At 45.7% G+C, this 21,058-nt stretch overlaps 1 protein-coding gene across 7 annotated transcripts in view; it reads right to left on the reverse strand.

Annotated features, from left to right (window-relative positions):
- The window catches only part of TRIO (trio Rho guanine nucleotide exchange factor), a 403,258-nt gene that overhangs the window by 105,194 nt on the left and 277,006 nt on the right, over positions 1 to 21,058 (reverse strand). For all 7 annotated transcript variants that reach the window (XM_073332315.2, XM_073332317.2, XM_073332318.2 and 4 more), the window contains 3 exons: positions 14,484 to 14,585; positions 1,438 to 1,580; positions 608 to 707 (listed from right to left, as the gene is read on the reverse strand). In XM_073332315.2, coding sequence (XP_073188416.1) covers positions 608 to 707; positions 1,438 to 1,580; positions 14,484 to 14,585 — 345 coding nt within the window. The remainder of the gene's footprint in view (positions 1 to 607; positions 708 to 1,437; positions 1,581 to 14,483; positions 14,586 to 21,058) is intronic.

Consider the following 21,058-nt stretch of genomic DNA (forward strand, 5'->3'; position numbering starts at 1 on the left):
ACACTTCTGCCTGGCTCAGATACACTTCACCCTATTTAATGACATTTAGACTGTTGGAAACCCCTTCACGTTTTATAAGATATGTTACTGTGCTGATCTGAGCTGTTGGTAGACAGTGCCCTTTCAAAGTTGACATTCCTATTTGACACAATAGCCAGTATTGCCTAGCTGTCACAAACGGCACAAGGTATATTTTCAGAAAGATTCAGAGAGAGAGATTAGGGACAACTTTGAAGGTTAATTGGATTTTACACATACACAAAATAAAGGTCCCCTCTTTAACTTCACCATCATGCATCCTTGGGTCAAAGTTATAAATGACTCTGGGGTGGAGAAAAGGAATAGTATAAGTTTGGAAAAATGAAAGCCTTGCCTCAAGACTATGGTGTTAAGCCATGATACCTCATTGACAAGGGACTAAAATGCATATTCTTTATTGCATGTAGCCAATCTGGAGGAAGGAAGGCTGTCAGAAGTATGCTTCAGGGGAAACTACGCACAGTTGGTGATACCTCAGTCTAAACTGCATGCCATTTGCTAAAAAAAAATAAAATAAAATAAAAAAATAATAATAATAAAAAATGGAATATCACTTAATGTCTCTTACCTTATCACTGTCTAGTGTGTTCTGGGAAGTTCGTGATGCAATTGAAATAGTATCAGGCTGGCTGCTGCCATCTCCCTGACTGTCCAGGTCCTCTCCATCTCTGCAAATATACAATCCAATTGTCAGAATTTGGTTAGCACATCTGTTTCAGAGGCTGCCAGTTCTTATCTGCAACCCTAATGGAAGGCATCTAGATATCACAGCAGTGGGTGCCTAAGACAGCCTTGCACCCCAACCAACCCCAACTGATGACCAGCCTTGCACCCCAACATTTGCTTAATTACTTTATTTTATACTGTAATATATAATGAACTGAGTTAACTATCTTTGTCCAACTTAAGCTGTAAAAAAATATAGCAGCAGCCAACCACAAGGAAGCTTGGTAAGAGAACCCCCCAGGTAGCCATTTCACCAAAACTGCAGAGTGTGAAGTCTGGTTTAAACAAACAAGCAACTTGAGTAAAAAACATGTACTGTAAAAGTTTAATGAGTACATCTGGTCTATGCCCACCTCCTAGGCTGCTGAACATAACACTGACTTCAAACAACACATCCTTTTAGAACAGCACCACAAAAAAATGCAAGGGAGCATTTAGAGCAGAGATTTGAACATGTACCTCACTGTGGTCAACTGGAGCTTAATTTACAAGGACCACACTTGAAGATAACGCTAGCCAACAACGACTCCTATCTTGGCTTAAGTCACGGAATGCACTGAGAACACTGTGTTCCTTACAGAAAATTCCATCATTGCAGTTCAAATATGGCCTTCATGATGGGGCACTTTAAAAATGATCCCCATCTTCTTAATAAGTTATTCAAATTCTAACCTCCTTCCTTTCTGCTTAGTTGTTGGAGCTGTTTTGGGGATGTGGATTGGCTCTTTCAATGCTCCTTTCAGATGAATGGTTCTTTCTTGTATCACTTCCCGAATGTGCTTGATCCAGTCTTGTTTGTTCTCTATACTGGAAGCCTTTAATATGCAAACAAACAAATGGACCATTATGGTTAAGAAGGCCTGTGTCCACTAGTAAACCACACATATACACATGGGAAAAGGCATAAGTATGGTTCCACATATTTATTTTCAAAAATGTATTTAATAGAAAATTCCAGCTAGCTGTTCCCATTTTCAAATTCCACTATTTTCGGTTCCTGACTTTACCAATACTGTTTTATCAAAATATAAATAATTTCAGCTTTGCATACTATATGTTTGCATAATAAAGCACCCTGGAACCCTCATCGAGGTTATGGCCCTCTTGTGTTATAGCTGCTATATGAATACATTGCAAGACGTGTGCGGTAATAGCACCTTACAAATTAGTAACAGAGTAATAAATTCTAAGTGAAGTCTAACTGCATTTAAAGAGATGCTGCCATTTCATAAAAAGAAAAGGAGGACTTGTGGCACCTTAGAGACTAACCAATTTATTAGAGCATAAGCTTTCGTGAGCTACAGCTCACTTCCTCAGATGCATCTGAGGAAGTGAGCTGTAGCTCACGAAAGCTTATGCTCTAATAAATTGGTTAGTCTCTAAGGTGCCACAAGTCCTCCTTTTCTTTTTGCGAATACAGACTAACACGGCTGCTACTCTGAAACCTGCCATTTCATAGAAAATCAACTATTTTATTGAGGTATTTAAGCTTCTGTGTTATGTTTTCTCTACTACTTTTCCCATTTCTTGATATTTGCATGAAAACAGGATCATGGTTTAAGGGCCAGATTCTCAAGAACTGCCTCTAATTGAGCACCTGCACTTTTGTGGTACAACAAATAGTATTTGGTATCCAGCCACTTGATTTGTGGGTACAAATGCTATTTATGGCCAGAAAGAAAGTCACTTAACATCTCTATTGAGCTGTTTGCAAGTGCAATTAATTTCAGACACAAACTTATAGACAAGGTCAAGATCTTACTAAAATTTGGTTTCAAGCATTAGCCTGCAGCTCCTGCTTCCTCTCCCATCAAAATCGTAAACTTCTAATACATCATAATTGTTTATTTAATTATACAAATTACGTAAAGTTTCACAATGGGACTTCATTGGGGAAAAAGCTGCAGGAACAGCTAAATTGCAAGGACAAATGTTTAATTTTTTGTTTTAAAAAAAAAACCCCAAAAAAACAGCAACCCAAAACACCTCTCCCGCTTCAAAAATAGAAGATAGGGAGATTTGTTTCCTTACAGTTTTCCATGAAGTGTAGCTCGTTTTGCAGCTACAATATCAGAATTGCTACAAAGCTCCAGCTTCGACAATTCAGAGTGACAGAGGCATCTTTGTACAGAACAAGAAAAAAATTGGCAGGAGCTAGTAACAAATGTGTCTGAAAAATAAAATGGCAAGGATGTCTTAAAGTATCAGACACAGTCCAACCAGATTATAAAAATATTTTCCAAAGAAAACCATAAAAAAAACCTTTTAAGATGTTGCACGTAGCTGAGCCTTTAAAATCTTTATCTAAAGGGGGAAAAAAAAGCAACAGGAAATAACTTAAGTGTTTGAAATATAAATGCAGGAGACCAGTCTCTGACTGGGTAGCTACTAGTTATGCCAAAAAAGGTTCGGAAGAGAGGTGGTGGACTGAAGTGTTGAGTTGTCTGCTGTAATATCAATTTAGTGTCAAGGACTTTTATGGTGCTAGACTTTCACATACATTTAATAATTAATTTCCACATGGCAGCTGTAAAAAAATGCAAACCCTTTTTGCTGTCATTCTGGACCAGTCTGATTTCTCACCCTCCAAACACAGTACGAGTGAGATTTTTTGTGTGGTTTCCAGGCCAATGCCTTATGACTAAAATTAAGTGCCTGGTATAGAACATTTCATACTTGGATTTAATAATCAAGGGTTTTAATCCTCTTCACCCAGTAAAGGGATAGATTAAGAACACAGCAGTTCCTGTGATAGCCACCATATGCTGTTACCATACAAATAATCCCTCAGATATTCCACTATAGGGTAACTGTCCTGTTGTCTTAAAATAAATGTAAGCAGCAAATGTGGTAATTTTTTTCTTTTTAATTGGCAACCGCTGGATCCACCAACATTTTATCTCAATCAGAAGACATGAGAGCTCCTACCAGTCACTCTCTTCCCATCCAGCCTGCTCTGCCTGGGGCAGACTCCCCTTACTCTGAGGCACTCTTGCCTTCCTCCTTAGTAAGGCAGCTCATGGCAATCCTTAACTGGTTACAGTAACTCCTCGCTTAACGTTGTAGTTATGTTCCTGAAAAATGCTACTTTAAGTGAAACAATGTTAAGTGAAGAGAGAGAGAGAGAGAGAGAGAGAGAGAGAGAAATTTTTTTTGCCAGACAAAAGACGTTATATACACATACACAGTATAAGTTTTAAACAAACAGTTTAATACCATACACAGCAATGATAATTGTGAAGCGTGGTTGAGGTGGTGGAGTCAGAGGGAGGGATATGTATTAGTAGGAGCATTGCCAAAAGATCGAGGGAAGTGATTATTCCCCTCTATTCGGCACTGGTGAGACCACACCTGGAATACTGCGTTCAGTTTTGGTACCCCCACTACAGCAGAGATGTGGACAAATTTGAGACAGTCCAGCTGTCATAAATATAAAGGGAAGGGTAAACCCCTTTAAAATCCCTCCTGGCCAGAGGAAAAAATCCTCTCACCTGTAAAGGGTTAAGAAGCTAAAGGTAACCTCGCTGGCACCTGACCAAAATGACCAATGAGGAGACAAGATACTTTCACAAGCTGGGAGGAGGGAGAGAAACAAAGGGTCTGGGTCTGTCTGTATGCTGCTTTTGCTGGGGATAGACCAGGAATGGAGTCTTAGAACTTTAGTAAGTAATCTAGCTAGGTATGTGTTAGATTATGATTTCTTTAAATGGCTGAGAAAAGAACTGGGCTGAATAGAATGACTATTCCTGTCTGTGTGTCTTTTTTGTAACTTAAGGTTTTGCCTAGAGGGATTCTCTATGTTTTGAATCTAATTACCCTCTAAGGTATCTTCCATCCTGATTTTACAGAGGGGATTTCTTTACTTCTATTAAAAGTCTTCTTGTAAGAAAACTGAATGCTTTTTCATTGTTCTCAGATCCAAGGGTTTGGGTCTGTGGTCACCTATGCAAATTGGTGAGGATTTTTACCAAACCTTTCCCAGGAAGTGGGGTGTAAGGGTTGGGAGGATTTTGGGGGGAAAGACGTGTCCCAACTACGTTTCCCAGTAAACCCAGTTCGAGTTTGGTGGTGGCAGTGGAGATCCAGAGACAAGGGAGAAAATTAATTTGTACCTTGGGGAAGTTTTAACCTAAGCTGGTGAAAGTAAGCTTAGGAGGTTTTCATGCAGGTCCCCACATCTGTACCCTAGAGTTCAGGGTGGGGGAGGAACCTTGACATGGTGGCAGAGTGGTGGGATTAACCTGAAATCATTTTGAGATCAATTTGAGATTTTTTGAACTAGAAATACAGATTTTAAAAAGGAGATTTTTTTTTTCCTTTGGGGCTGCTGGAAAGGAGGTCCAACTGAAAGCAGCTAGTTTTTTCACTGCTTTAGGGCCAGAGCAGAGACAAAAGTGGATTATCTTTGTGAATTGCAGGTTTTCTTTGCCTGGAGGCAGGGTACTTAACTCCTGCAGGGAAATTCAGAGTCTTCCAACCCAGAGGTTTTTTTTCCCCTAAAAGTAAAGGGGGGGGGGGTGTTCTATCCATTTGCCTGGAGACAAAAGTGGCAGAGGTTTTTTTTTTAGGATTTTGATTTTTTTACAAGGAGCACAAGTTTGAAAAGGAATTTTTTTTTCCTTTGGGCTGCTGGTAAGCAGGTTTCCAAGTAGTTGGTGGTTTTTTGCTTTGATTTGGGGCCAGAGCAGAGACAAAGGGAATTGTCTTTTTCTGTAGGCTGACAATCTCTATCAGCGAATAGGTATCCTATTCCAGCACAGCAAAATTTTAGAGCCAAGTTTTGTTTGTTTATTTCTAAACCTTGGGTGTAAAGTTAGTTAAAAACAGAGAGGTAAAGATGACAGACACCAAGGCACTATACAAATTGGAGTTAGCCAAACTGGAGACAATGAAAGAAACCGAAAAAGCTCTAGAAGCTGCTCACAGGAGAGCAATGGAGGCAAAGGAGAAAGAAAGGGAGGCAGCGAAAGAGGCAGAACAACACCAAGCAGCTGCTCACAGGAGAGCTATGGAAGCAAGGGCCAAAGAACTGGAGCAAAAGGAAAAAGAGAGGAAGCATGTGGAGGAGATGGAGAAGATAAAGGCTCAGCAGAATATACCAACAAACCCTAGCAATCCTCCTCCAGGTACCACTTCCCATCCCAGAAAGTTCCCCACCTACAAGGCAGGTGATGATACTGAGGCCTTCTTAGAAAACTTTGAAAGGGCCTGCCTTGGGTACAGCATCTCTACCGATCAATACATGGTAGAGCTGAGGCCGCAGCTCAGTGGACCCTTAGCTGAGGTGGCGGCTGAAATGCCTAAGGAACACATGAACAAGTATGAACTGTTTAAATCCAAGGCGAGAGTCAGAATGGGGATAACACCCGAGCATTCTCGTCGGAGGTTCAGAGCCCTAAGGTGGAAATCAGACGTGTCATTTACCCGACATGCCTACCACATTGTGAAACATTGGGATGCCTGGATATCAGGAGCATGTGTTGAATCTCCAGTACATTTGCCCTTCCTAATGCAAATGGAGCAGTTCTTAGAGGGTGTTCCTGAGGAAATAGAAAGATACATCCTAGATGGGAAGCCCAAAACTGTAATCAAGGCAGGAGAGATTGGAGCCAGATGGGTGGAGGTGGCAGAGAAAAAGAAAACTGGTCGCAGTTCCAGCGGAGACCAGAAGGGACAACCCCAGACCACACCCTATTACCGGGAGCCGCCTAAGGCCACCTACCTCCCAAAGAACCCTCCAGACACCTTATCGTCCCACCACCCTGTTCTCCAGCAACCCATCTCGCCCCAGTGACCCGTCAGCTGGACGATGTTTTAAATGTAATGAGCTGGGGCATGTAAAGGCCAACTGCCCCAAGAACCCCAACAGATTACAGTTCATTGCACCGGAATCACACCAGAGGTCTGCAGGCCCAGATACCTCCCAGATACCCTTGGAGCGGAGGGAAACTGTGAGTGTGGGCGGGAAGAAGGTCACTGCGTGGAGGGACACCGGAGCACAAGTGTCAGCTATCCATGCTTCCTTAGTGGACCACAATTTAATCAACCCAGAGATCCCAGTGACGATTCAACCCTTCAAGTCCAACTCTTTCGATTTGCCTACAGCCAAGTTACCTGTCCATTACAAGGGCTAGTCAGAAACGTGGACTTTTGCAGTCTATGATGATTATCCCATCCCCATGCTGTTGGGGGAAGACTTGGCCAATCATGTGAAGCAGGCCAAGAGGGTGGGAATGGTCACCCGCAGCCAGGCTAAACAAGCCGTGATGCCTAGCTCTGTTCCGGAAACTTTTATCAGGACCCGGTCAGAGGTGATGGACCCGGACCCCAGGCCAATGTCTGCAACCGCAGTAGTGGATCCAATCCCAGAGAACCAGATGGAACCAGTCCCAGAACCGGAACCAGCAGAACAACCAACACCAGACCCATTGCCAGCAATGAATCCAGTACTTGCAACCTCAACACCAGAGGGCCCCACCAAACCTGAACCGGCAGCAGCCCATAACCCTACACAAGAGGCTCAGCCAGAGCATGAACCCCAACATAGTGTCCCAGCGGAGAGCGGTTCACAGTCAACGGAAACAGCCCCATCCCCTACATCGCTTCCAGAGGGACCAAGCATAGGTCCACAATCCAATGAGAAACTGATGTCTCCAGCATCAAGGAAACAGTTCCAGACCGAACAGGAAGCAGACGAAAGCCTCCAGAGAGCTTGGACTGCGGCACGGAGCAACCCACCACCTCTCAGCTCTTCTAATTGATCCAGGTTTGTTGTAGAAAGAGGACTTTTATACAAGGAAACTCTTTCTGGTGGACACCAGGAAGACTGGCATCCTCAGAGACAGTTAGTAGTTCCAACTAAATACCTGGCCAAGCTCTTGAGCTTAGCCCACGATCACCCTAGTGGCCATGCTGGGGTGAACAGGACCAAAGACTGTTTGGGGGGGGTCATTCCACTGGGAGGGAATGGGCAAGGATGTTTCTACCTATGTCCGGTCTTGTGAAGTATGCCAAAGAGTGGGAAAACCCCAAGATCAGGTCAAAGCCCCTCTCCAGCCACTCCCCATCATTGAAGTTCCATTTCAACAAGTAGCTGTGGATATTCTGGGTCCTTTTCCAAAAAAGACACCCAGAGGAAAGCAGTACATACTGACTTTCATGGATTTTGCCACCCGATGGCCGGAAGCAGTAGCTCTAAGCAACATTAGGGCTAAAAGTGTGTGCCAAGCACTAGCAGACACTTTTGCCAGGGTAGGTTGGCCCTCCGACATCCTCACAGATGCAGGGACTAATTTCCTGGCAGGAACTATGGAAAACCTTTGGGAAGCTCATGGGGTAAATCACTTGGTTGCCACTCCTTACCACCATCAAACAAATGGCATGATGGAGAAGTTTAATGGAACTTTGGGGGCCATGATACGTAAATTCGTAAATGAGCACTCCAATGATTGGGGCCTAGTGTTGCAGCAGTTGCTTTTTGCCTACAGAGCTGTAACACACCCCAGTTTAGGGTTTTCACCATTTGAACTTATATATCGCCGTGAGGTTAAGGGGCCATTATGGTTGGTGAAGCAGCAATGGGAGGGATTTACACTTTCTCCAGGAACTAACATTCTGGACTTTGTAACCAACCCACAAAACACCCTCCGAACCTCTTTAGCCCTTGCTAAAGAAAACTTACAGGATGCTCAAAAAGAGCAAAAAGCCTGGTATGATAAACATGCCAGAGAGTGTTCCTTCAAAGTAGGGGACCAGGTCATGGTCTTAAAGGCGCTCCAGGCCCATAAAATGGAAGCATTGTGGGGAGGGCCATTCACGGTCCAGGAGCGCCTGGGAGCTGTTAATTATCTCATAGCATTCCCCACCTCCAACCGAAAGCCTAAGGTGTACCATATTAATTCTCTAAAGCCCTTTTATTCCAGAGAATTAAAGGTTTCTCAGTTTACAGCCCAGGGAGGAGACAATGCTGAGTGGCCTGAAGGTGTCTCCTACGAAGGGAAAAGTGCTGGTGGTGTGGAAGAGGTGAACCTCTCCATGACCCTTGGGCGTATGCAGCGACAGCAGATCAAAGAGCTGTGCACTAGCTACGCGCCGACGTTCTCAGCCACCCCAGGACTGACTGAACAGGCATACCACTCCATTGACACAGGTAATGCTCACCCAATTAAAGTCCAACCTTACAGGGTGTCTCCTCAAGCTAAAACTGCTATAGAACGGGAGATCCAGGATATGTTACAGATGAGTGTAATCCGCCCCTCTGGAAGTGCATGGGCATCTCCAGTGGTTCTAGTTCCCAAACCAGATGGGGAAATACGTTTTTGCGTGGACTACCGTAAACTAAATGCTGTAACTCGCCCAGACAACTATCCAATGCCACGCACAGATGAACTATTAGAGAAACTGGGACGGGCCCAGTTTCATCTCTACCTTGGACTTAACCAAGGGGTACTGGCAGGTACCGCTAGATGAATCTGCCAAGGAAAGGTCAGCCTTCACCACACATCTTGGGCTGTATGAATTTAATGTACTCCCTTTTGGGCTGCGAAATGCACCCGCCACCTTCCAAAGACTTGTAGATGGTCTCCTAGAGGGATTAGGAGAATATGCAGTCGCCTACCTTGACGACATGGCCATATTTTCGGATTCCTGGGCAGAACACCTGGAACATCTACAAAAAGTCTTTGAGCGCATAAGGGAGGCAGGACAAACTGTTAAGGCTAAGAAGTGTCAAATAGGCCTAACCAGAGTGACTTACCTTGGACACCAGGTGGGTCAAGGAACTATCAGCCCTCTACAGGCCAAAGTGGCTGCTATCCAAAAGTGGCCTGTCCCAAAGTCAAAGAAACAGGTTCAATCCTTCTTAGGCTTGGCCGGTTATTACAGACGATTTGTACCGCAATACAGCCAAATCGCCGCCCCACTGACAGACCTAACCAAAAAGAAACAGCCAAATGCCGTTCAGTGGACCGAAAAGTGTCAGAAGGCCTTTAACAAGCTTAAAGCGACACTCATGTCTGACCCTGTACTAAGGGCCCCAGACTTTGACAAACCGTTCCTAGTAACCACAGAGGCGTCCGTGCGTGGTGTGGGAGGAGTTTTAATGCAGAAAGGACCGGATCAAGAATTCCACCCTGTAGTGTTTCTCAGCAAAAAACTGTCTGAGAGGGAAAGCAACTGGTCAGTCAGTGAAAAAGAATGTTACGCCATTGTCTACGCTCTGGAAAAGCTACGCCCATATGTTTGGGGACGGCGTTTCCACCTGCAAACCGACCATGCTACGCTACAGTGGCTTCATACCGCCATGGGAAATAACAAAAAACTTATTCGGTGGAGTTTAGCTCCAAGATTTTGATTTCGACATCCAACACATCTCAGGAGCTTCTAACAAAGTGGCTGATGCACTCTCCCGTGAAAGCTTCCCAGAATCAACTGGTTAAAATTGTCCTTGAGATGTGGAAAATATTGTTAGACTTTATGTTCTTGGTAGTATATTTAGAGGTGCATGTGTCTTATTAACTCTGTTTTTCCTGGAGCTCTAGGAAGAAATCCCAGCCAGCTCACCCTCACCCTAGCTGAGATTTGGGGGGCGTATCATAAATATAAAGGGAAGGGTAAACCCCTTTAAAATCCCTCCTGGCCAGAGGAAAAAATCCTCTCACCTGTAAAGGGTTAAGAAGCTAAAGGTAACCTCGCTGGCACCTGACCAAAATGACCAATGAGGAGACAAGATACTTTCAAAAGCTGGGAGGAGGGAGAGAAACAAAGGGTCTGGGTCTGTCTGTATGTTGCTTTTGCCGGGGATAGACCAGGAATGGAGTCTTAGAACTTTAGTAAGTAATCTAGCTAGGTATGTGTTAGATTATGATTTCTTTAAATGGCTGAGAAAAGAACTGGGCTGAATAGAATGACTATTCCTGTCTGTGTGTCTTTTTTGTAACTTAAGGTTTTGCCTAGAGGGATTCTCTATGTTTTGAATCTAATTACCCTCTAAGGTATCTTCCATCCTGATTTTACAGAGGGGATTTCTTTACTTCTATTAAAAGTCTTCTTGTAAGAAAACTGAATGCTTTTTCATTGTTCTCAGATCCAAGGGTTTGGGTCTGTGGTCTGTGGGGAAAGAGCTGTGGGTCTGTGGGGAAAGACGTGTCCCAACTACATTTCCCAGTAAACCCAGTTCAAGTTTGGTGGTGGCAGTGGAGATCCAGAGACAAGGGAGAAAATTAATTTGTACCTTGGGGAAGTTTTAACCTAAGCTGGTGAAAGTAAGCTTAGGAGGTTTTCATACAGGTCCCCACATCTGTACCCTAGAGTTCAGAGTGAGGGAGGAACCTTGACACCAGTGGAGGGCAACGAAAATGATAAGGGGGTTGGGGCACACGACTTATGAGGAGAGGCTGAGGGAACTGGGGTTATTTAGTCTGCAGAAGAGAAGAATAAGGAGAGATTTGACAGCAGCCTTAAACTACCTGAATGGGGGGTTCCAAAGAGGATGGAGCTAGGCTGTTCTCAATGGTGGCAGATGACAGAACAAGGAGCAGTGGGGGAGGTCCTTGAATATTAGGAAACACTATTTCAGTAGGAGGGTGGTGAAGCACTGGAATATGTTACCAAGGGAGGTGGTGAAATCTCCATCCTTAGAGGTTTTTAAGGCCCGGCTTGACAAAGTCCTGGCTGGGATGATTTAGTTGTGGTTGGTCCTGCTTTGAGCAGAGGGTTGGACTCGATGACCTCCTGAGGTCTCTTCCAATCCTAATAGTCTATGATTCTATGATATTTTCCAGGGGATGCCTTGCTGCTAAATGATGAACTAGCACTTGGCTGAGCCCTCAAGGGTTAACACATTGCTGTTACTGTAGCCTCACACTCTACAAGGCAGCACGAATGGAGGGAGGGGACACAATAGACGCATGGCAGTGGCTGCAAACATTCCCTGTGGAAACTGAATGTGATGATGAACCCACGCTATCCGACTGGAGTGCACCACTATGGGGGGGACGAGGGGGACGACACACAGAGACATGTGAATTGCCTCTTTAAGTACTCTGACCCCACTCTAAGTACACTGCCTTTTTACATAGATCAGCAAGCTGAGACAGCAGCTGCTGGCAGCAAGCTCCCTGTGTCCTGAGCCCTGTCGTATCCCTCCCCCGCTCTGTGAAGATGGCGTATGTGGGGGTGGGGGGGGGGGGCGGACAGACAGGAGCAGGGGGAGGAAAACACCCTGACATTAGCACCCCTCTTCCCCCTCACCCCCCGCAGAGCAAGCAGGAGGCTTGTGGAGCAGCTCCAAGGCAGAGGACAGGAGCAGCACATGGCAGTGGGGGGAGGGACAGCTGAACTGCCAGGCAATTGATAGCCTGCTGGGCTGGGGAAAGCTGATAGGGGGGCTGCTGGTCCCCCCTGGTTCCAAGCCCCCACCAGCTGGCTTCAATGGGCTGCTCTTCCTGCAAGCAGTGGACAAAGCAGGCAGCTGCCAAACATTATAAGGGAGCATTGCACAACTCTAAATGAGAATGTTCTCTAATCGATCAGCGACGTGACAACGTTAAGTGAGGAGTTACTGTATTACTTTTTACTGTGCTGCTTTCTGTTACTTTGTCCCACTCCTACATTTGAGATTTCTCAGGGCCAAAGTACCCAATATTCTGATCTTTAGCTATTCCCACCCCCACCCTCCAAAAGAGTATTATTCCTACCCACGTGAATATTTCTATTTTGTGTAATGTGAAAAATTTCCCTCCAGTCAACGTAGTCTGATCTCAGGCCCCAGCTCGGCCAGAGTTGGTGGTGGTGCCTTGTTCCACTTGGTGTCTACTACCAAGCGCCGGAACTCTGTTGCATCCTTGCCACAACCCCTGAAGTGCAGCTTCGGCCACATACTCGTGACTTGGATCATCAAAGACCTCTGCCATAGCGCGAACAAAGTCTTCAAACAGTCCTAGAAATGCGCTTGATTCTTCCAGGAGTGGAGATGCCCGAGCCAGTGCCTCCCCAGTAAGGAGGCTGATATCAGTCCCACTTGGGCTTGATCAGTGGGGTACAACTGTGGATGTAGTAGAAACTGGAGCCATGAAATGTGTTGCCATCACCCTTGAACTTGTCAGGTGAGGGGAAGCTTGGGCTTGCAGGGAGCAGGGATCACTGCTCATGGCAGCATGGCTTGAGTTTGCAGAACCACATTTTGCACTTGCAGGGAGGCAATCTGGGCCTGCAAGGTCTGCAGGGCTCCCCGGTATCGCTGTCCGAGATACTGGCCTTTGTAGAATCCACGTTCACTGTATCAGCTCTACTTCTCTTATTGTTGGTGTTGGGGATGCTCAAATCGTCACGTGACTGGGACAGTGGGAGTCACGCCCAGTGGTCAGAGCAGAAGATGGATGCCAGGAATTGGAGCCCAGAGTCAAAGGCCAGCTCTGACCCCTGGCTTTGGCATGTGGAGTCCAAAATGAGGAATCAGAGCTGTGGGTTAGACCAGGTCACCTGGAGTGAGGCAAGGCAAAGGCAAGGCTGGGGCCAAGGCAGGAGCAGGGCTGGGAACAAACAGGGAAAGTCTACCACAGCTGTGGACAAATGCTTTGAGCAGCCGCTAAACAGCTGCTGCTGGGCTTAAGAGCCGGTCTGCTGATTTTTCCCACCAGATTGTGTAGCCAATCAGGCAGCTTACTACAGGCCAGCTGTGTTCATTAGGTTGCCTTGAGATCGGCCCTGCTGCAGGCCCTGCTTTCTGATGCTCCCTATACTCACAATTTACAGGCTGTTCTTTCAGTTTAGAACTCACAGCCCGGTTCTCAAAAGGCTTGTCACGGCACCTCTGTCTCTCGTTTAACCCAAGAACAGTCTTCAGCACTATCACAATGCCCCCTGGTCATGTTTATAAGACTTCTGCCCTGTGGGAATACACGTCTCATGGAACCTGGGCATTATAGCTGCTGCAGTCCTCTTCGCTGTCCCCCCTCTGAAATGCTGCTCAGTTCTCTTGTAGTGCTGGCACCTCTCAGAGATGCAGGATAAATAACAGAGGCTGCTTTCCCCAGTGTTCACCCATTCACACACCACACTCTACTAGGCTTTAGGCGGATCAGGCTCAAGTATAGTTTAACACTTCTTTTGTGGCATTTCACATCTATCCTTTACTAGTAAGCCACAGTAGGAGTCATGTCTTCCACATTGCTCATTGTGCACAGGATTAGCCTTGTTAGAATAAAATTATCCAAACCTGGGAATTGCTACATTAGATTTGATTAGTTATCTATCTAGTAGAGCACACCATTCATCAGCAATTCGTAACAGATACAGAGCACAATAAACCCTGTAACTGACAGTTATGGAATAGCCTGTCCATGGGTTTATTTCTTCCTGACTCCATCAGTTAGCGGCTGGCTTAAATTCTCAAGCAAGAGGATTTAAATCCCAACAGAAAAGCAAAGTAAACAAATTAAACAGCTTTACACTCCTCTCAAATTTACAGGAGAGAACAAGATTGCTTATTCCTAGGTGGGCTGCACAGACTCTCCCAGTATCTAAAGGACCACTAAGATTTAATATACACCACCCCTAATTAAGGTTAAGGTAAGTTTACCTGGCTCAAGGGGGTGTCCATCCATAGGCAATCAAATTCACAGACGTTATTTTTTTGTTTATTTTAAACAGTAATGTATAAAGATCTGCAGTCAAACAATTGATATAGGAAGCATAAATATGCCTCCTTGAAAAATTACCTTAAGCACAATTTTGTTGTCAGAAGTTGGTGTCCTTCCTACCCACAGTGCAAATTTGCATGGATCTCCTTCTACGTGCTCCGTGACACCCAACTCTGAAGTCTGGAAGTGAGAAAAATTGGTTAGGACTTTATGATAATTTTTGCACAGTATCCACAGAAAGACAACTATTCCACTAAGCTGAACATATACTCCTAAGTCACTCCTGAGCATTCAAAAGTTCCTCTTCACATTGACATTGTTGAGAACCCCATCTATTGGCTTTTTTGCTTAGAAATAAAAATTTTCAGCAAACTACTTCCAACATTGGTATACAAATTAATAAAAATGTGGTTACACCACCAAATAACATGTCAGAAATTCTATGTTCTGATTTTTCACCCAAATTCTCATTACTCTATTCTAAGTGTCAGTTTCTCAGGCTAGAAGTCAAGCAGCTGCTGTCCTCACTTATTTCAGTTAGAGATCAAGGCAATTATTACAGCAAGTAAGGGACAGTATTCTTGCCTGGAAATCATGGGTTAACAAAAGAAGATTTTTATTTATGTTTAAAATTCTAATTTCCTTTCTACCTAAGAAATCACTTCTAATGTGTTTCCTTTCCTCTGCAATAATGGAAATGATTCAGAAATTGCATGGCCTTGGAGGTGAACTTTCCGAGATGTGTATTCCAAGTAGGTGTGTGCGCGCACTGGAGGTGGAGACTTTTGCCTAGCAGTTTCTGTAGAGAGGTGGCATTCATGCCTTATGGCTGTGGCCCCTCCCCAGATACATGAGGTAATGCCGCCCCAACCCCTCAGTTCCTGTGCACTGAACATCCAGGGGAAGACTTCAATGCAGAGGGGACTCAGCGTGGGCCGTGGAATATATGTCTGCATTCCATCTTGAAGAACCACAGTTACAGTAAGTAAACATTTCTTTTTCTTTGAGTAGATGCAGAGGTGTATTCCAAGTAGGTGACTAGCAAGCAGTACCCCCATCTGGAGGCAGGGCTTGGCGTCTACCTTGAATAAGGACTGCAGGACTGAACTTCTAACATTAGTGTCTGCTCTGGAAGATGCAATGATTGCGTAATGGTCTGTAAATGTATACATGGACGACCATGTGGCCACCCTGCAAATGTCCAATATGGAAATGTCATTAAGGAATGCCACCAATGTTGCCTTCACTGTCGTTGAATGTGCCCGTATCTGCGGGGGAGAGGGGAGGGACGTAGCAGAAGCTCTCTCTTGATCTTGATACAAGATGTTATCCTTCTAGAGATGGTCTGTACAGAGATTGCTTGTGCCTTCATGCGGTCCGCACAGGATATGAACAGGCAAGACGAAGCACAAAACTATTCAGTCCTGTTCAGATAAAAGGCTAGATAGCATCTAACACATGGAGGCATTATTTCTCTGGGGAGAAATGAGGTTTAGGGAAAAATACAGGTAAATACGCCACCTGATTCAAATGAAACTCAGAGATCACTTTGAATCCAAGTTTGGTTGTGGCCAGAGTGTAACTTTGTCCCTGGGGAACTGCGTGTCAGGAGACCAAGTCATCAGGGCCTGCAACTCTCATGCTCTCCTGGCTGAGTTAAAGACTTTCAAGAATGCAATTTTCTGTAGCCTGATCTGACAGTGGCTAGGACCCAACTGTTGAATGTTATCAAGACCCAGGCATTGTAAAAGTGGGCCAGCCTGCCTGAAAAAGAAGGGGGAGGATGATGAGGGAGGAAGAAAAACAACTGGAAGAGTACTCTAGAACTAGCGAGTGAAAATGGGTGCTTAGCAGGCACTGAAGGCTGGTGTGCAGAGCGGCCAGGTCCCAAACTCTAGTGCTTCCTCTTATGAGACCTCTCTCTCTTCCTAGGATAGTTTCACGTCTCGGGGTTGGGAGGGAAGGGCTGCACAAAGTGGTGCTGCTGCGCCGCATAATGGCATCTCTGGATGGGTGGCATATATACTTCCAAAGACCTTAAGGTAGTCCTTGAAAGAATGCAAGATTTCATCTGTCGTGTCCAAAAACAAGATTCAGCCATTAAATGGCAAGTCCTCCATGGCTTGCTGGACATCCAGTGTGATCCCCGTGTTCCGGAGCCAAGAAGCCCTCTACATAGTAATTGCCAAGGCCCTGGCCCTGGCCAAAGTGTTTGCCACATCAAGTGCTGATTGTAAAGACATTTCAGCCACCAAGCAACCCTCAGTGAGAAATGCCCAAAATTCATCTTGGGAAGCCTCGGCAACTGCTCTTCAAATTTGTCCACAGCCGACCAACTGAAGTCATATTTGGCAGCAGGGCTTTCTGGTTCATGATCCTCATCTATTCTGATGATGAATATCTTCCTGCCTAGAAGGTCCAGGCACTTTGAGTGCCTGTCCCAGGGGGAGAACTTCAACCTGCCCTTCCAAACTCTGTCGTTCAATACTGTGACCATCAGGGAGCTCTGGGACAGGTGTGAATAAAACCCCTTATATCCCCGTACCAGCACAAAATATGCTTGGCCACCGGTGGTACAGAGGCCAGCGTACCCCAAAGAGACTTCACAGGCTCAATGAGCATCTCATTAATTGGGAGGGCCACTCTCCCAGGGACAGAGGACTGGATAATGTCCATGAGTTTATGGGTATTCTCCTGGAGAAATTCCACCTGAATACCCAGGGACAAGGCCACCTGACTTAAAAAGTCTTGGTATGCCCTGAAGTCCTCCGGGATGGAAGGGAAGGATGAACCTGGCCACAGCTTATTGCCCACCAAGGAGGATGAGGTTGTTGGCTGGATCAGAGGCAGATCCTGTTCCTGAGGCAGCGTTTCCAGAAGGGGAAACTCTGATGGCTCCACAGGAAGGGGAACCCTGGGTCATCTGGACTTGCAGCTGATCTGCAGCCACGAATGCTGCACGAGCAGGCAATCTCGCTCTTGAGACAATGAGCAAGATCTCTGGAAGTGAGGAGCTTCCCACTGAGCCCAAGGTGCAGCCACTGATATGGGTAAAGCATTGGTGGCCAGCAGGCGCTGGGCCAAGGGCCTCCATCCTGGCCTCAGGGCACATGCCAACCTTGGTAGCTGTACTGGTCCACCGGTTGCCTCTGAACCCCCTCAGGTGAAGTGGAATGGGAGAATGAGGAGCCTGACTCTGAAACAGAGGAGTCCTGGACCTCGGAGACATGGGAGGAGCAACTCTAGAGGGAGCCAGCAGGAGATTCGACTCATCCATAGCCCAGAATGACATCACAATCAGCACTGCTGATGTAGTTGGTACCACCGTGCCAAAAAGGTCAGTGCCGTAGGCCAGGTCGGTTCTGGTGTAAACAATAGTACTAGGGTGCCTGCGTGTCTTGATGTAGCGAGGGCAGGGGGCATGCCAACATCCACATAATCATCTGCAGCATTGATGCAGAGGAACAGCCCATGTGGTGGGGCGATGCCCCACCCCCATGCCAGATTGGTCTTCAACAGGCCAGATTGGCTGCGCAAGGTGGCAGCCAATCAGGGAGGGCCTGTTAGAGAGCCAATCAGGGCCAGTATTACAGCCAGCCAATCAGGGCTAGGCTAGGCCCTATATAAAGGCTGCCCAGGAAGGGAGCGGGCAGCGTCTCCCAGGCCTTCAGAGGGTGAAGGTCTGTCTCCTGCATGAAGAGACTAGTACCAGGGACAGCGCAGTGCTGGGCAGGCAGGGGGAGCAGAAGGGAACTTCCGCCCAGTACCTGCTGGGCTGCGGGCCCTGAGAAAAAGGGCTGAGCCAGTGCAAAGGGGCCGAAGGGGAAACGGCCCAGGGAGAGAGACGGACAAAGAGAGAGAAGGAGGGCAGGCAGGAAGGCTGCCGCCAAAGGGTCCCTGGGTTGGGACCCAGAGTAGAGGGCGGGCCTGGGTCCCCCCCTTCCACTTCCACCTGGCCATTAGAAGTGGACATCACGGACTGTACCAGACCTCTGCCAAAAGGGGTTAGACTTTGGGGTGTGATTGGCTACTGTGGCTGGGGTGAAGAGAAGGACTGCTGATAACACCAAACCCCTGTAAGGGGGTGAGACCGGAGCAGTGGGCACTGCTGGAGGGCAGTGTCCTGAAGAGGACGCTGCAAGCTGGGAGCAACGCAGATCAAGATGCCAATCTAGGGCGAGAGACGGATGGGACATCATTACTGGCAGAGGGAGCGCCGCATGAACTGAGCTAATTCCCAGAGTGAACAGCAGGAGTCGCTGCGGTGATGAGTCCAAACCCCATCACAGCCTGGTACTGAAGAACTTTGTACTGTCTCCGGTACCATGTCCATACTTTGTGGTGAGGTGCTGATCTGGCGGCGTGCTCCAACTGAGGGGTCATCACAGGTGCCAGGCCCACAAAGTCTTGGACCAATGGCAAGGATGGGACTGAAAGGCAGAGTAGGTCTGCCACAACCTGGTACGCTGACGTCACTTAAACTGTCGGTACTGGACTAAACAGATGCCCAGAGCCTGGAACTGGAGTTGATGGCATGGGGTGTCTGCCCTCACTACTCTGTACTGAGGGAGAGTCAAAGTCACCTGTGTCAGTCCGCGTTCTTCTCAGGAGAGTGGGAGAACTCATCCTGGCACCTAGAGCACTTCCGATCAGTCTTATGCGACATCCTCTTTTGGTGCCGACAACTAAGAACGACTCCTACGCCTCTTCAGAGAGGCCCCTGACCTGAAACAGGAGGCAGCGCTTCCCGAGCCAGAGGATGATCTGCAGCCTGAGGAAGGCCACGGCACTGGGTCAGGCCTTGTGGCCTGCTGAAGCAGCTGTTGCTTAAGGCGAAGTCCACCACCTCAGTCCTCTCCTTGAACCATCTGCAGATTGAACAGTGCTCCTTTAAGGGGGGCTTCGCCAAGGCAGAGCAAGCACCACGTGTGGTGGTCATTGTTAGGAATCACCACTTCACATGAAGGGCAATGCTTGAACCCCAGTGAGGGCATCACCGGGGAGCACTACCACTAAACTAACTAGCCATTTACAACGTACAATCAAACTAGATGAAGAGATAAAATGCCAGGTTGTGAAGCAACAACTGCACAGAGCTCTGACTCCAGCTGATGGACAGTGAAAAGGAACTGAGGGGGGTTGGGGCGATGCTACCTCATATCGCCAGAGGAGGGGCTACACGCACAAGACATGAGCACCTCCCCTCTAGGGGTACTAGTAGGCAAAAGGCTCCAACGCACGCACACACTTACTTGGAATACACATCTGCATCTACTTGAAGAACCCAAAACATAAAAGGGTAAATTAAAGGACGAAGTATTGGCTTCTCAGATCATGTGGGTACAGGCAGATGTTTTAATACCAGAACCTTGTAGAGAATTGCTGTCCAATAACTTGTTTTTTCTTTCCAATTGGAGTATAAAACGTCACTTAGTTTCTCCTTTAGCAATACAAAAAGAATTTAGTCCAAGAGAACTAGCAAATAAATTAGGAAACAAATCAAACTGCAAGATGCCTGACTCTTTAAATGTAAAAAGGTGAACATTCAGAATTGTTATGTGGGATTATGGCTTAAGTGTAAGTAACAAAGTCAATTGTTACATACATAATGGAAACTATCTTCCCACACACACACACACAGCACTAATAGCATCTACACACTGACTGTAACGTGCACTGGATAGCCACAGCATGGGAGGCACTAATTTTTTTTTCTAATAGCATTTCGACACTACTTGCTTTTGTGGTCTTGGTCAAATCAGACTCACTGCTTTGTCATCCACATCTGTAAAACTTTACCTCATAAGCGTGTTTGTAAAGCACTTTTATTTCAAAGTGTAAAATATATTTAATTGATCTATGAACAATCTTTGCATATGCCAACAAGCTGTACAATGCAAATACTGAAGGGTATCTTAACATGTAACATCACAATTAAAAAAATATCAGAAAAGTATTTTTAAGTGAACTTTAAAAAGTTATTAATGTAAGTGATACTTGGAAAAGCAATCCTCTGGGTGCTACAGGGACGTTGGTGTTGAAAAGCCCCATCCTCAGATACTGCTTAGTCAGAGGATAGAAATATTAGAAAGAAATCAGATTATATTTCTGCCTGTACCTTATATAAATTAATATGAAATAGACTATTTGGAGAACAAAAAACCCTAGTAATACAGAATTCCACTGCTTGTCTCAAACTAAGTCAAGAAATAGAATAATTTATATTCAGCAGCAAGTTCTAAATATAAATTTTAGTTATTAAGACAACAACTTGAATTCTAGAAAAATTTTAAAGATAATTTTGAAGTACTGTAGTGTCAGGTACTGCACTTGCTCCCAAGTCCTGCCAATTTTTATAAATTTACAAATCACATCTTTTTAAATTAATATCTCTCCTCCATCTACTCCAAGAAACTGCTTATTCATAAGTGCTGTAAGGTGTACCCCGTGAAACTGAAACAAAAGGAAAATATATTTTCTTCCTCCAACCCCTTTCAGTTGTTTGACAGTAATTCAGCTGTTACTTGTCACAATACTGGATAAAAAACAGTTGCATGTTTTTCAGGTGGTGGCATTCCTTTAATTTCACTTTTAGTCGAGTTACATGTAGTAATTAAGTCAACAATCTCTGATTTTGAGACAATGTACTTTTG

Source organism: Lepidochelys kempii, chromosome 2 (assembly GCF_965140285.1).
Source record: "Lepidochelys kempii isolate rLepKem1 chromosome 2, rLepKem1.hap1, whole genome shotgun sequence".
In the NCBI taxonomy this organism is placed as follows: Eukaryota; Metazoa; Chordata; order Testudines; family Cheloniidae; genus Lepidochelys; species Lepidochelys kempii.